Source organism: Gopherus evgoodei, chromosome 8 (assembly GCF_007399415.2).
Source record: "Gopherus evgoodei ecotype Sinaloan lineage chromosome 8, rGopEvg1_v1.p, whole genome shotgun sequence".
In the NCBI taxonomy this organism is placed as follows: Eukaryota; Metazoa; Chordata; order Testudines; family Testudinidae; genus Gopherus; species Gopherus evgoodei.
The window spans coordinates 54,242,126-54,256,676 of record NC_044329.1 but is presented as its reverse complement, the minus strand read 5'-3'; the positions used below and the strand labels follow the sequence as shown (position 1 = coordinate 54,256,676).

The 14,551-nt window shown below is 46.1% G+C and overlaps 1 protein-coding gene across 6 annotated transcripts in view; it reads right to left on the bottom strand.

The window, feature by feature from the left end:
* Positions 1-14,551, bottom strand: part of RALGPS2 (Ral GEF with PH domain and SH3 binding motif 2) — a 281,794-nt gene that overhangs the window by 230,654 nt on the left and 36,589 nt on the right. For 4 of the 6 annotated variants that reach the window (XM_030571858.1, XM_030571857.1, XM_030571853.1 and 1 more), the window contains exon 2: positions 10-149. Coding sequence is in view for 5 of the 6 variants with exons in the window: in XM_030571857.1 (XP_030427717.1) it covers positions 10-66 (57 nt within the window). In the remaining variant the exon portion in view is untranslated. Of the gene's footprint in view, positions 1-9; positions 150-1,273; positions 1,355-1,449; positions 1,606-1,724; positions 1,936-14,551 lie in introns of all 6 variants that reach the window. The other 2 variants (XM_030571855.1, XM_030571854.1) reach the window with 2 other exon arrangements.

Genomic DNA, 14,551 nt, shown 5'->3' with positions numbered 1-14,551 from the left:
AATCCTTACCTCTGAAGCAGTAGTGGCAATATTAACATTGCTCGACTGCCCGTTCATTAGCTCCATACTGCTCACACCATTGATCTTCTGCCCTACATTTACAGCAGCAGGGTAGTCACTTCATTTCCAAGGCAACAGAGTAATCATTCCTATGAGAAAATGAAAAGAAGTCAGAAAGTGTATTCTTATAATAATGCCGCTTGTTGTTTTCATTTCTGCACAGAAAAACTGTTTGGTAATGAGAAATATTTTGGGACTGTCAAAGCAATAAAAAATTTATTTATATATGAATGCTACTGATATAATAAAAGTTTGTTTTGTTTTCAATTTCATGAAATATTAGTGCCACCTAGTGTAGAGAAACAGATCCTAGCTTAGCTTTTATTGGTATCTACATCTGTAGATAATCAGAGTATAGATTAAATACATTTCCTGAATTTGCTATTTATGAATTATGACTTTAAAATATAGAAGTCAAGTCAGAACTGTGTCAGGGCTGCAATTAACTGGAAAACAAACGGTTTAATGTAACTATAAATAATTCGATAGGACTTTAAAACTTATCTATACATGTTTATGAGTGTGTTTTTTTGAAAAAAATTCCATGGAATGTATTAACTTTATTGTGTGTCTGTCTTGTGGCCTTTTATTGCAGTTTTAATATTAAACATTTTAAATTACTTGCAGTAATCTTCATTAGTACATCTGACAAAAATATGTAATCCTAAAGAGCAAGAAACTGCAAGAACTAAAATTTAAGTAATTCAACATGCCCAGGAGTAATCTGATAATTAAAAGGTCATTGCAGAAAAGAAAAGAAAAAAAAAAAGAAGGATTTGAAATACAGGCCCACATCCTGAGGCTTTCACAATCTCTCTGCTCTCCACCAATGCTTGCCTGATCTATGCTGAGCTGGTTCACTGATGCAATTTAGAGCAGCCATGCAACTACAAGTAGTTTAGACAGCAGCAACCCATCAATAATGGTTACATGCCAACTCTGTTCACACATCAGTTGCACAAAAGCAGTCGATGTACTGGATGGTCTCAACTCTGTCCAGTATAAACCCAACCACAGTAGCTACAATCCACAGAGCAATAATGAGGAACAAAAGATATGTTTAATAAACATTTTATCAGGTTTTACAAAAAACTTTAAATACAAAAAAAAGTTTAGTTTAAATATATTCTTGTTTAGTTTTCTCCTCCAGAGGCTTCACATGAAATACACAACAAAAAAGGGACAAATTCAGCAGCCACTACACAATTACAACCTGTGAATGTACTTGTCTTAGTACTTGTTGGCACAATAATCCAGTAGCTGCTTTGATGCACCTCTCCCACATTCCTGAATTCTGAAAAGGAAAACGGAGGGGCATTAGTGAAGAGATACAGTCAGGCAATTCCCCAATCCTCATGATCCCCAGATTAATCTCAGATCTCAAATTACCTCCTCATAGTGCTCCAGCACCCAGTGATTTCCCCACTTCCATCGCCTGAAGACTGGTACATCCCTTGGACCCCACTGCATCAGATGAGATGTAAGACAGAAGTGTCGGGGAGCAAGTCTTCAATCTGGACAGGAACCACTCCTGTTCTCTGAATCCTAGAAGGAATCATGAGAGAAGAAAACTATTAGGTCAGCTTCAAAAAACCCACTCACAACAAAACAGGAAAACAAAATGCAACTTAAAAATGAATTACAGTAATAAACAAGTTCCTTACCTCCTTAACCACCACCATTCAAAAGCAGCAGTGCTCAAAGTTGACTCTGACCTCAGGCCAAGAGTTCATCGGTAGAGGGTGCAGCAGGAGGCGATAGCTTTCTGCCATAGTATCTGCACGCAGTCATGCAAGGAAGCAGCCCCTGCCTCTCACAATGCATGCATGGATCCACCAGAAGGATAGCACTATTTAAAGCAGCAAGTTCAATGAACTAAAAACAAACAGTTGGACACACGTTTCAGGGAGCTGTGACTGCAATTGTCGGATAAGTGCAAATGTGTGATTTCCCTCACACAACTTCAGGGATCATTTGTCTTTTTTAAAAAGTTATGGGAGACAAACACAATACTATATTCAGATAGTTGATTCCTGGCTCTTGTGCAGAAAAGCTAAAAAGTTTTCTATTCATGACCTTTGTCCACAAAAGTTTGGGTTTCTAAAAAGCCTCTCATTTTTTCAGGATCACCCACCTGCTTATTTGATTTCTGCATACCTTCTGTTTTGTGATTCTTTGTGAAGGGGTTACGTTGAAAAAATGTATTTTATTTTACTGCCTTAGCTATTATTTTTCAATTAAACAAGAACACACAAACCATGATTTAGTATCTTCTTCTCTCGTTCACTCTATCTTCTATATAAGCACTAGAGAAATAAAACTAAGTAAAAACATTTAAGGAACCTTGCTGAGCCCTGGTCTACACTACAACTTGTGTCAGTGTAACTACGTTGCTCAGGGGTGTGGAAAATCCACACCCTTGAGCAACATAGTTATAGTCACTTAACCCCCAACATTGACAGCGCTGTGTTAAAAGGAGGGCTTCCCCTGTCAACACAGCTACCACCTCTTGGGAAGGTGAAGTACCAACACTGATAGGAGACGCTCTCCTTTTGGTATGGAGTGTCTTCAGTAACCGGTGCCGTTGTGTCACTGCACTGGTGCAGTGACAAGTGTAGAGAAGCTCTGAGTTTATTATAGCTGACTGTCAGGCTAAGGGCAAGACCAGCTTTCTGTTTAAAGCTCGACTCTTTTACATCATGCTCCCGCGTGGTTACTCACATTTCCCTGAAATTTGGTATGCCTCATATGGGCACAGGGTACAGTTAAAAAAAAGTTCTCTTAAGGCTGATAGTATTTTTTGCCCAGACCTGGGGATCAAACCAGTGCTCCGATCCTGTAACAGAGTCTTAATCGCTCAAGAGTTACCCTCAACTAGTGTCTGCTCCACTGCCCCTTTAGGAGAGCAAAATTCAGAACTATATTCACCAAAGAATTTAGCTTTCATTTCAGGTGCATGCCTAATGGTCACAAGGTACACAGAGCATGCAAGAATGCATGAACAGAGGAGCCAAGAGCCCATATTTGGGGGGCCTTGATCCTCTGAAGGGGTCTGTGCCAGTCTTTCCCTGCTCTATGCGTGAGCTGACATCTGGGGTTCAAGCTCTGTGGCCCTGCTGCTTGAGGTGGGGAGCTGAGAATAGACATGCTAGGAGCATGCACCAAGAACACACTGCTGAGACTGGAGCGAGGAGGTGAGAATCAAGTATGATTTATACACATCACAGGTTTCTCAAACACTGGGGAAGGCGGATGGAACACCCACTGAGATGAATGGAGCAGTTCACATGTCAGACCTGTTGTTTCAGGCTGTACTCATCTCTAAGGCGTACTCTCATTAGCTGAGACCATCATATTGAGATGAATGGCTCACTTCACACCTTAGAGCCTCCTGTATTTCAGGATTATCCTGTGCTGGGAATCAGGATACAGCAAAGCAATTGCTGATGATTAACTTCATACAGTATTAAAGCAGAGAGCTAGCTCTACTACAGCTGAGGTTGACAAGACTTTTCTATTTAAAGAACAATTATTCTAAGTGTTCTAGAATCATGGAGACATGGAACTGCACTAGTGATCCAAATCATGTGGCCTAGAGGAAAGAACAGCAGACTGGAATTTGTCTACACTTTGGACCTTACAGCAGCACAGCGATAGGCGCGGACTTCCCCACTTTTCCCTGGGTGCTCAACCCATCTCCCCCACCCTGCCCCCAGTCCTGCCCCCACTCCACCCCTTCCATGAGGCCCCACCCATGCCCCGCCTCTTCCCACCCCTATTCCAACCCCTTCCCCAAATCCCCACCATGGCCTTGCTCTTCCCCTAAGCGTGCCATGTTCCTGCTCCTCCACCCACACTCCCAAGCTTGTTAACACCTCCGAACAGCAGAGCACACATTAATTTTTCCCCATGGGTGCTCCAGCCCTGCAGCACCCACGCAGTCAGCAGCTATCAACACAGCTGCAGCTGCACCACTGAAAGCTCTCCTGTGCAGCTGCTGTATGCCAGCGGAAGAGCTCTCCATGTGGCATATTTAAATAACCCCCAATGAGCAGCAGTAGCTATATTGACAGAAAAGCATCTCCCACTGATACAGCACTATCCCTACCAGTGCTTTTGTAAGTGAAGGGCACGAGATACCTTAACTCTGCATTATTGAAGGTTGGTTTTTGGGGGGGGTCAGTGAATACTTTTAAGTGTGACTAGATTATTTATTTTTAAAAAAAAAAAACAAAAAAACTTTTTAACTCTTGGGCTACGTCCACACTAGCACTTCTTTGGTAAAACTTGTATCAGTCAGAGGTGTTAAAAAACCACACTCCTGACTGACATAATTTGCACCAACAGAAGCACCAGTGTGGATAGTGCTATGTCAGCAGGAGATGCTCTCCTGTTGACACAATTACTGCCTCTCATTGGGGGTGGTTTAATTATGCCAGTGAGAGAGCTCTCTCCTAGTGGCATAGAGAGTCTACAGGGGAGACCCTGCAGTGGCTCAGCTGCAGCGGTACAGCTGTGCCACTGTAAGGGTATGGCTACACTTGCAGCTGTAAAGCGCTGGGAGTTAAACCTGTCTTTGTATAGCTGAGTAGGGAAAGCGCTGCAGTCTGTCCACACTGACAGCTACAAGCACACTGTCGTGGCCACATTTGCAGCAGCACTGGGAGTGGTGCATTATGGGCAGCTATCCCAGCGTTCAAGTGGCTGCAACATGCTTTTCAAAAGGGGAGGGTGGGATAGAGTATGACAGGGAGTGTGGGGGAGAGAGAGAGAGAGAGAGAGAGAGAGTGGATTTTTGGAGCCGACGCTGTGTCAGCAGCTGCCTTGCAAGTTCCGACCCCGTCCCCCACTCCTCTCTCACTCACTGAAAGCAAACAGCAGCTGATAAGCAGCCTCACCGAAACAGACCCCCCGCCCCCACTCCCTCCCTCCTGCGCGCTGTGCTGCTTCTCTCCTCAAGCCCCCTCCCTTCCCCTCTCTTCAAGCAAACACTAGCTGGGGCATTCCAAAGGGAGCCCCCTGCCTGCCTCTGCTCGTTCACAGCAAACAGGAGCTGTGTTTGGTTTTTTGATAAGCTGGTCCCGGAGCCCAGAGTTCACAACAAAACAAACAGAGGCATCACAACAAAACAAAGAGCGGAATCTTTACTTAAAAGGATTATGGGAAGGTTCCGGAGGTCATCACAGCGTACTAAGATTATTCCCTGTTTACACTGGCACCCCAGCGCTGCAGCAGCAGCGCTATACTCTTTATTCCTCTCGTGGAGGTGGAGTACAAGCAGCGCTGTAGCCAGGGAGATACAGCGCTGTATGTGCCTTGCCAGTGTGGACGGGGAGCGAGTTACAGCGCTGTAAAGCCACCAACAGTGCTGTAACTCTCAAGTGTAGCCAAGACCTAAGATTTCTAGTGCAGACAGCCAGAATCTGGGAGGTTCTTTGGAAATGAGTTTTGTCTTATTTTGCAAGCTCACGAACTGGAGAAGGATTTACCACCAGCTGCCCCATGGTGAATAAAAAAGTTGACCTTAAAAAAAAAAAAAGAAAATTGGACTTCTATTAAAACCCAATTTTAAAAAAAATATAAACCTGTATTTAAAACAAACCTATTTATAATTAAAATGACAATTTATTTTAAAGCTTAAATTTATTATGACCTATTAAAATAAAATTTTAAAATTAAGAAAATTTTAAAAAGTACTATTGAGCAGTACATGTTTGCTGCCAAGTTTTAAAGAAAGTTATATCACTGAACTGGTGAAAGACACTGGCAAACACATGGAACCAGGCTTTTTTGGTATGCTAAACCAGCTTTGGATAGCAGCAGTTTCTTCTGCAGATGCAGACAACGTTTTCTTTATTTCAGTTTATTCAACCATTCAGCTCACTGACTAGTTCAGGGGTCAGCAACCTTTCAGAAGCGGTGTGCCGAGTCTTCATTTATACATTCTAATTTAAGGCTTCACGTGCCAGTAATACATTTTAACGTTTTTGAGAAAGTCTCTCTAAGTCTATATATTATATAACCAGACTACTGTTATATGTAAAGTAAACAAGGTTTTCAAAATGTTTCAGAAGCTTTATTTAAAATTAAATTAAAATGCAGATCTTATCTGTTTAGTGTGATCCTCGCCCTTGCTTTTCCTTGCTGAGTTTTCCAATGTCTGGCACGTGTTTGGATACTTTAAGCTGTACACAGGCTTCTGAGTGATCACTTGTTAACTGGCTCCGAGAGGGACAGAGGACAGATTTCATGTGTGAAAATACCTGTTCACACAGGAATGTGGGTCCAAATGCTTAAAACATTGCAAATGCAATTTTCTTTGAACAGTTAAATTTCACTGGCAGGGACGTCCAGCAGGTCAGAATAGAGGCCCCATGATCTCTCTCAGTAGCTTTAAGTGCACTCCGCAGATCCACAGACATTGATGTCCACAATTCTGAGCTTTTTAACTCTGAATGAGTTGCATTTCAAAATCTTCAAACACCCATCCACTGAAATACAGACAAATCCAAGTCGCTTTCATTGAACTTTTCAGGTTTAATTAGAAAAGAAAGCATTGGGCCAAATTACTGGAAATCTTGAAATCTGTCAGAAAATTCTGATTCCAGTTCTTGCATGTACTTTCCAATCTCATCAACATTGACAGTGAAACGTGTCGATAGCTCTCTTATGAGTTAGAAGTAGCAGAAAGTAGAAGTTTGAATATCCCTGGAAAAAACTGCTAGTTTCACAACAAATGCTTTCCAGGCTTCATAAAGATCCAGAACTGTTAGTCCTGCACCCTGGAGACAGAAGTTGAGTTTGTTTAGGTGAGAAGTGATATCAGTTAGAAACATGCACTTACACAGCCATTTGTCATCATCCAGTTCAGGGTAGTTTTGTTCTTTCTTCCACAAAAAAGGCCTCAATTGCACCAAAACAGTTTACAAAGGGCACCAAAACCTTGCCATGACTTAGCCACCGAATGTTGCTGTGAAGTGGGATGTCGTTATAAGCACTGTCCATCTCTTCTAGCGGTGCTTGAAGCTGTCTGTGAGTCAAAGCAGATCGAGCAACAAGGAAATACACAATTCGCACCACTGTATCCATCACATTATTAAGCTCTGAATAAGAAATTTTAGCACACGGGTTTTCTTGATGGACGACACAGTCAAATTTGACTGTCGGACGGCCAATTTGATCATCAAGTAACTTTACAAATCCCTTCTGTTTTCCGACCATGGCAGGAGCACCATCTGTTGTAACACAAAATATTTTTCTGATGTCAACTCCTCGTTCTTCAAAATAGTTTACAAAACTTTCCAGTATATCTTCCTCCTTTGTTGCGACATGCAGGGGTTTTAGGCAACAAAGTTCCGCTTGAATTTCATTGGAAGCACAATATCTTGCAACAACTGCCAAACGTGGAACGTCGTTTATATCCACGCTCTCATCAACTGCAACACTAAACACGGCTGTGTCTTTCAATGCAGTCGTCTGCTTTTCCTTAATGTTTTCTGCCATTTCACTTATGCGTCTCTCAACTGTTCTGGCAGAGATGGGCAGTTCTTTTATTCTAGATGAGATTGTATCTTTATTTGGCAAATCACAGAACAAAATCTCCAAACTACTGAGAAAAACTTTTTATATATTCCCCATCTGTAAACGGCTTTCCTTTTTTAGCAATGCACTATGCAATCTTGTAACTTCCTTCTGTAGCTTGATTTTTACTTACACTTAAGCTTTTAAAACACCGATTTGCTTCTCATAGGCTCCTACTGCCTTTTTGATTGATTCAGTCTTTTCTGCTTCATCAAGAAATGTTGCTGAACACTTGATGTGAGACAAACACTTTCATAACAGAAAGCACAAATAGCATGGTCCTTCTTTTCAATAAATCCAAAATGCATCTGTCCAAGCAGGCTGAAATGATCGGACATCTAGCTTCGCTTTCTTAGGAGCTGCTATGTTGTCAAATGTTCCCTTCAACTCTCAGTAGGGAAAAAAAAATGGCAATAGAAGGCAGGCACGAGGTCAAATGCAGCGTGGTATGATACGAGCAATTTTAAGATGGAGGTGCTGAGCTGCACACCCCTCTTGCCTCGTGTGCAACCCTCACTGTCCCAGGCTGGGGACAGTGGGCCACAGTGGAGAGGCTGCAGAGCACTGATCCAAGGCCAGGAAAAGAGCCTAGGGTGGCCTGCTGGGACTCCAGGCCGGAAAGCAGGCTGAGCAAGGCTGGAGATCCAGATCCTGGCTGGCAGGAGATTAGCAGCTGGAACCCCAGATCGGCAGCTGAGGTGAGTGGAGCTGGCGGCTGGTAGGGCTGAGCTGGTCTGGAGGCCTGGACCCTGTCTAGCAGGGGGCCTGTGCTGGAACTCCAACTGGAAGCAAGGTGAGTGGGGCTGCAGCGGGGACCCTGGATGGCAAGGGGCCACCAGCCGAAACCCCAGAACAGCAACTGAGTGGCTCAGCCCACCGCCACTCTGGGGTTCCGGCCGCCAGCTCCTGCCAGCAGCCAGGATCTCAGACCGCTGCAAGCCTGGGGTTCCTTCACCCAGGCCAGCAGTGGATGCTGAGTGGGGCTGGCGGCTGGATCCCGGACAGCAGGAGCTTGTGGCAGAAACCCCAGAGCGGCAGCAAGCCGAGTGGCTCAGCCTGCAGTCACGTGCCATCAAAAATTGGCTAGCGTGCCACCTTTGCACACGTGCCGTAGGTTGCCGATCCCTGGATTAGTTCATTCAAAGATAAGAGAGCAATTGGGCGTTGAAAAAGCAAGAAAAAAAACCACAAAACAGCTACTAATCTTCCATAACTGTTGTTTGAGATGTGTTGCACATGTCCATTCCACTCGGTGTTTGCGCACCCCACATTCAGTCACTGGAAAAATTTCCCTCAGTGTTACCCATCAGTGCAGCTCAAACACCCTTTGCCACTGCATGCCACCAGCTTCCCCTAAACCTGCCTTCCCCCTTTCCTTTTCTCCATACAACTTGTGGAATGGACATGTGCAACAGATCTTGAAGAACAATTATGGAAGGTTAGTAACTGTTTTATCCTCTTTGAGTGATTGTACATGACACAAGCTACAAAGCAGAAGTTATGAGAGTCTACACACACGCACAACTCATCCAAACTTAAAAGGAGTCTCCAGAATGGGGATGTGAAGGTAGGGACCTACAATTGCTGCTTTATAAGCGTCTCAGATAGGGACTTGTGCTAGAAACACTGGCAAGGCTCACTGCGATCTCGTGGAATGCCATGTTACTTTGCTCGCTGTGGAAATGCCAGCCAGATCATAACATACACAAATACAGGAGGCTATTCACAATTCTCTGTGATGATATAGGAAAAGCCTTCATCCTGTTTGTTATGGCCATGAACAGTTGGTTGATAAATTGAATTGTTTAGTCCTACCTATACAGAATGCCCAAGGTCTTCTAATATCTAGCATGCACAGATGGTGCTCCTCTCTATTGGCATGGGGTTTTGTGTAAAACATAAGTAAGCAAATTGACTGGCTAACATGAAAATTAGATACCACTTTAGAGAGAAATCTTGGATAAGGGCATAGATGCACTTTGTCCTTGAAGAAAATTGTATAAGGAGATTCAAATGTCAGAGCACACAGCTCAGCCACCCTCCTGGCTGAAGTGATTGCTACTAAAAAAGCCAACTTCCATTAACAGATGTAGTAAGCAGCACATTGCTAAAGCCTCAAATGGAAGTATCATAAACTTTGACAAAATTAAAGTTCAAGAACTGCGAGGAACCCGTTTCCTTATCTGAGGATACAACTTTTACAGGCCTTTAAAAAAATCTGATTGTGATATTGTTGGAAAATGTAGAACAGTTGTTCACATGAAGATGGAGAGCTGATGTTGCTGTTAAGTGGACTTGGATAGAACTAAATCACCAACCCTTGATGTTTTAGGTACAATAGATAGTCCAGGCTATGCCGGATTGAGGAAACCTCAAATTGATGAGATAAGATGAAAAAATGCTTCCATTTCAAAATTTAAGTAGTCATGGTGGAAGCCTACCTACTATTTAACAAGACATGGTGAACTTGCTCCAATCAAGACTCCTCTGCAGGATTTAGCCATGGAGCCTCCAAGTTGTTAAATGAAGTGCCCACAGATTTGGATGGAGCAGCCAACCATGATCCTGCAAAATTATGTCTGGGTCCAGCAAGAAGTGAAATCAGAACCTCCGCCAACAGACTGGAGAACCAGTGCTGCCGGGGCCAGGCTGGGGCTATTTGTATAACCCAGGGAGGTCTCATTCTATGGTTAGCAACAACTTGGAGTAGCAGTGGACTTTGAGGAAAAAGCATAGCAGGGTTTGTTCAACCAGGAAAGTAGGAAAGTGCCTGTGATGGAAACAGGACTGCGACCTTGTAGGTAACAAAACTAATGGCATTTCCTGTTGGCTTTAGTTGTGAATAGGTCTATTTGGGGATTCCCGCACTGATAGAAAACACTCCTAACTACATCCAGGTGGAGAGATCACTCCTGGTGACTCGAACGATCTGCAAGCTTGTTTTGCATCTCTGGAAGGTAAGAGCCTTTGAGATTGATTTAAATCGGCAATGCAAAAGTTCCATTAGCGAATTGCCTCATGAAAAAGCACAAAACAGTGGACTCCTCACTGCCTGATGAGGCACAACATTGTTCTCACAGATGACACAGTGGCAAACAGGCTTCTTCCCTTTACCTAAGATAGGAAAGCCTGACAGGCTAGGTGGACAGCCCTTAGCTCCCTGACATTAATAAGCAGACACAGGTCCCACGATGACCATGAACTCTGAGTATGGAGTGGACCCACGTAAGCTCCCACCTCTGGACAGACATATCCATCACTAATGTGAGCAAACTACTAACTGTGGTACGTAACCTACCATTTAAATCAGCTTCTGCACCAAATGATTGGAGGATAACTAATGTGACACTGACTTTAAGAAAAAGGTTCCAAAGGTGATCCTGGCAATTACAGGCCGATAGGCCTAACTTCAGTATCTGACAAATTGGTTGAAACTGTAGTTTAAAAAACATCCCAACGGATTTATCAGACACATAGATTAATACAATTTGTTGGGGGGAAAGAGAGTCAACATGGCTTTTGTAATGGGCAGCGAGTTCTATTCTTTCATGGTGCCCAGGCTTGAGGAATATTCAGGGCTGGGGACCCTACTCCACGAAGAATCTGGAGCTGGGTCTCTCCCCCGGCCCCTGCCTGGAGCAGGCCCCGGACCCTGCCTGCCATCACCATCCCGTGGCACATCCCCAGCCCTGCCCCGGACCGACCCTGCCTGAAAGAAAGAGGTGTGCACCTCTCCTCTGCCTGCTTGTGCTACCGATGTAGCACATTTCTACATAAAGCGGTATCCTACACTACACCGGCTGCTCCCGCTGCCGCCACCTAAGGGCTATAGCACAAGAGCAGTGCCAGCAGGCTGGCTGCTGCAGCACCTCAGAGGGGGAGGCACACACATACTTGGCAGCTCTCCCCATCCCCTCTCCTCCCCTCTCCCGGAAACCACCTGGAGGAGATGCCAAGGGGGCTTCCGGCCAGGAAACATCTGGAGTGGACCTCACTCACCTGAGCAGCTGCTGGGGCTTCAGTGAGTGTTTGACCCTGTGGTCCATGCCCCTGTCCACAGCCCCCACTCCTGCCCAACACTGGGCAAGGGGCAGCCCCACCCCCAGTGAGGCTATGGTAAGGGGCAGCAGGTTGTAACAGGGGAGGAAGGAAGCAAGCCACATGTGATGACAGCCCCCTCCCCCTCAGCACTCTCCTTCCCCAGGGGAGATAGGGAGGGGGGCTTCCTAGATCTGAGCACCTGGGACTTGAGTGAATTTTGTGACAACCTGTCATAAACAGATAGCTAAGGGTTAATGTTCTTTTACCTGTAAAGGATTATTTAGTTACAGGAGTATACACAATGTACCACATAGGTAGTGATCCTGTCAAAGTTTCTCTCAGAAAAAAATCTAAGTATTTACACAAGGAAAAAATCTTCACCTCTGAACTGTTTGGATTTTAACATGGCAGAATAACCGAACAAGAAAAAAATGGAGATCCCCAGAGTTATCCTGGGTAGACCTGGGAGACTTTTGGAAAAAGACGGTTACTCACCTTTGTAACTGTTGTTCTTCGAGATGTGTTGCTCATATCCATTCCAGTAGGTGTGCGCGCGCTGCGTGCATGTTTCGGAGACTTTTACCCTAACAACACTCAGTGGGCCGGCAGGGCGCCCCCTGGAGTGGCGCCGGTTATATACCCCTGCCGGCCCGCCGCTCCTCAGTTCCTTCTTGCCGGCTACTCCGACAGTGGGGAAGGAGGGCGGGTGTGGAATGGATATGAGCAACACATCTCGAAGAACAACAGTTACAAAAGTGAGTAACTGTCTTTTCTTCTTCGAGTGCTTGCTCGTATCCATTCCAGTAGGTGATTCCCAAGCCTTAACTAGGCGGTGGGGTCGGAGTGAGACGTTGCGGAATGTAAGATCGCTTAGCCAACGGCGGCATCGTCTCTCGATTGCGCAACGAGCGCATAGTGAGATGTGAACATATGCACTGATGACCAGGTAGCTGCGCAGCATTATCTCCTGGATGGGAATGTGCGCCAGGAAGGCGGTCGACGAGGCTTGAGCCCGAGTAGAGTGGGCGGTGAGACGGCCAATCGGGACATGGGCCAAGTCGTAGCACGTCCGGATACAGGACGTTACCCATGATGAGAGCCTCTGAGAAGATATCGGCATACCTTTCATACACTCCGCCACTGCTATAAATACCTGGGGCGAGCGTCTGAAGGGTTTTGTCCTCTGGATGTAAAAGGCGAGGGTTCGGCGGACATCCAGGGTGTGAAGCTGTTGGTCCCTGCGTGATGCGTGCGGCTTCGGGAAGAAGACTGGTAGAAAAATATCTTGATTAATATGGAAGGTAGAGACCACCTTGGGAAGAAAAGCCGGGTGCGGGCGTAGCTGTACCTTATCTTTGTGGAAGATCGTATATGGAGGGTCTGCGATTAAAGCATGGAGCTCCGAAACCCGTCTGGCCGATGTGATAGCTACCAGGAAGGCCGTCTTCCAGGACAGCCACTTGCTTGCTGCTGTACCTAAGGGCTCAAAGGGTGGGGCTGTGAGCCGAGTTAGGACAAGGTTGAGATCCCAGGTAGGGGAAGGAGGCTTAACCGGCGGGTAGAGGCACTCCAAGCCCTTAAGGAACCTCGAAACTATCGGGTGAGAAAAGGTGGAACTGTTCGACTCCCCCTGATGGAAGGTGGAGATTGTGGCTAAATGCACCCTTATTGAAGAGTGCCACGCCTTGTTCCTTGAGGTACCACAAGTAGTCGAGGACAATAGGGACCGAAACGGCCTCAGGAACTAGGGAACGCTGTGTACACCAAAGAGAAAACCGCTTCCACTTGGCGAGGTATGTCGCCCTCGTGGAGGGTTTTCTGCTTCCCAAAAGGACCCGTTGAACCTGGGCAGAGCAGCAGAGCTCAGATTGGTTCAACCAGACAGCAGCCACCACTGTCAGGTGCAGGGACTGCAGGGTCCGGGTGGTGAAGCCTGCCGAAGTCCTGCGTTATAAGATCTGGGCAAAGTGGCAGTGATATCGGAGTCTTTAGGGATAGGTCGAGCAGCATGGAATACCAGTGCTGCCTTGGCCATGCCGGAGCGATTAGGATCAGTCTGGCCCTGTCCCTGCGGAGCTTGAGCAGGACTCTGTGGACTAGGGGAAAGGGTGGAAAGGCATAGAGAAGATGTGCCTTCCAGGGGATCAGGAATGCGTCCGACACAGAGCCCGGGGAGCAGCCCTGAAGGGAGCAGAACACCTGGCATTTCCTGTTCTCCCTGGAGGCAAATAGGTCTATTTGGGGAAAGCCCCACTTCCGGAATACAGAAAGAAGGATGTCCGGATGGATGGACCATTCGTGGGAGAGGAAGGACCTGCTCAGGTGATCCACGAGAGAGTTCTGGACCCCCGGAAGGAAGGAGGCTACAAGGTCTGTCGAGTGGGCTATACAGAAGTCCCCCAGTTGCATCGCCTCTTGGCAAAGGGGGGAAGACCGTGTACCTCCTTGTTTGTTTATGTAATACATGGCCGTTGTGTTGTCCGTGAAAATCGCAACACAACGGCCCTGTAGATGGTGTTGGAAGGTCTGGCACACCAATCGGACCGCTCTCAGTTCGCGGATATTGATATGCCGACTCAGTTTCCTGCAAGGACCAAAGGCCCTGGGTGTGAAGGTGCCCTAAGTGTGCACCCCAGTCCAGGGATGAAGCGTCCATTCGTTTGAGACACCAAAGGCTGCGGTGGGTGGAACGGGCGACCGGCATACACCAGGGAGGGTGTCAGCCACCAGTTGAGGGAGTCCAGCACTTTGGTGGGATTGCGACTATCATGTCCAGGGCATCCCTGCGCGCACAATAAATTGAGGCAAGCCAAGTCTGGAGAGGGCGCATGCAGAGTCTGCGTGCTTTGTCACGAAAGTCCACGCAGCC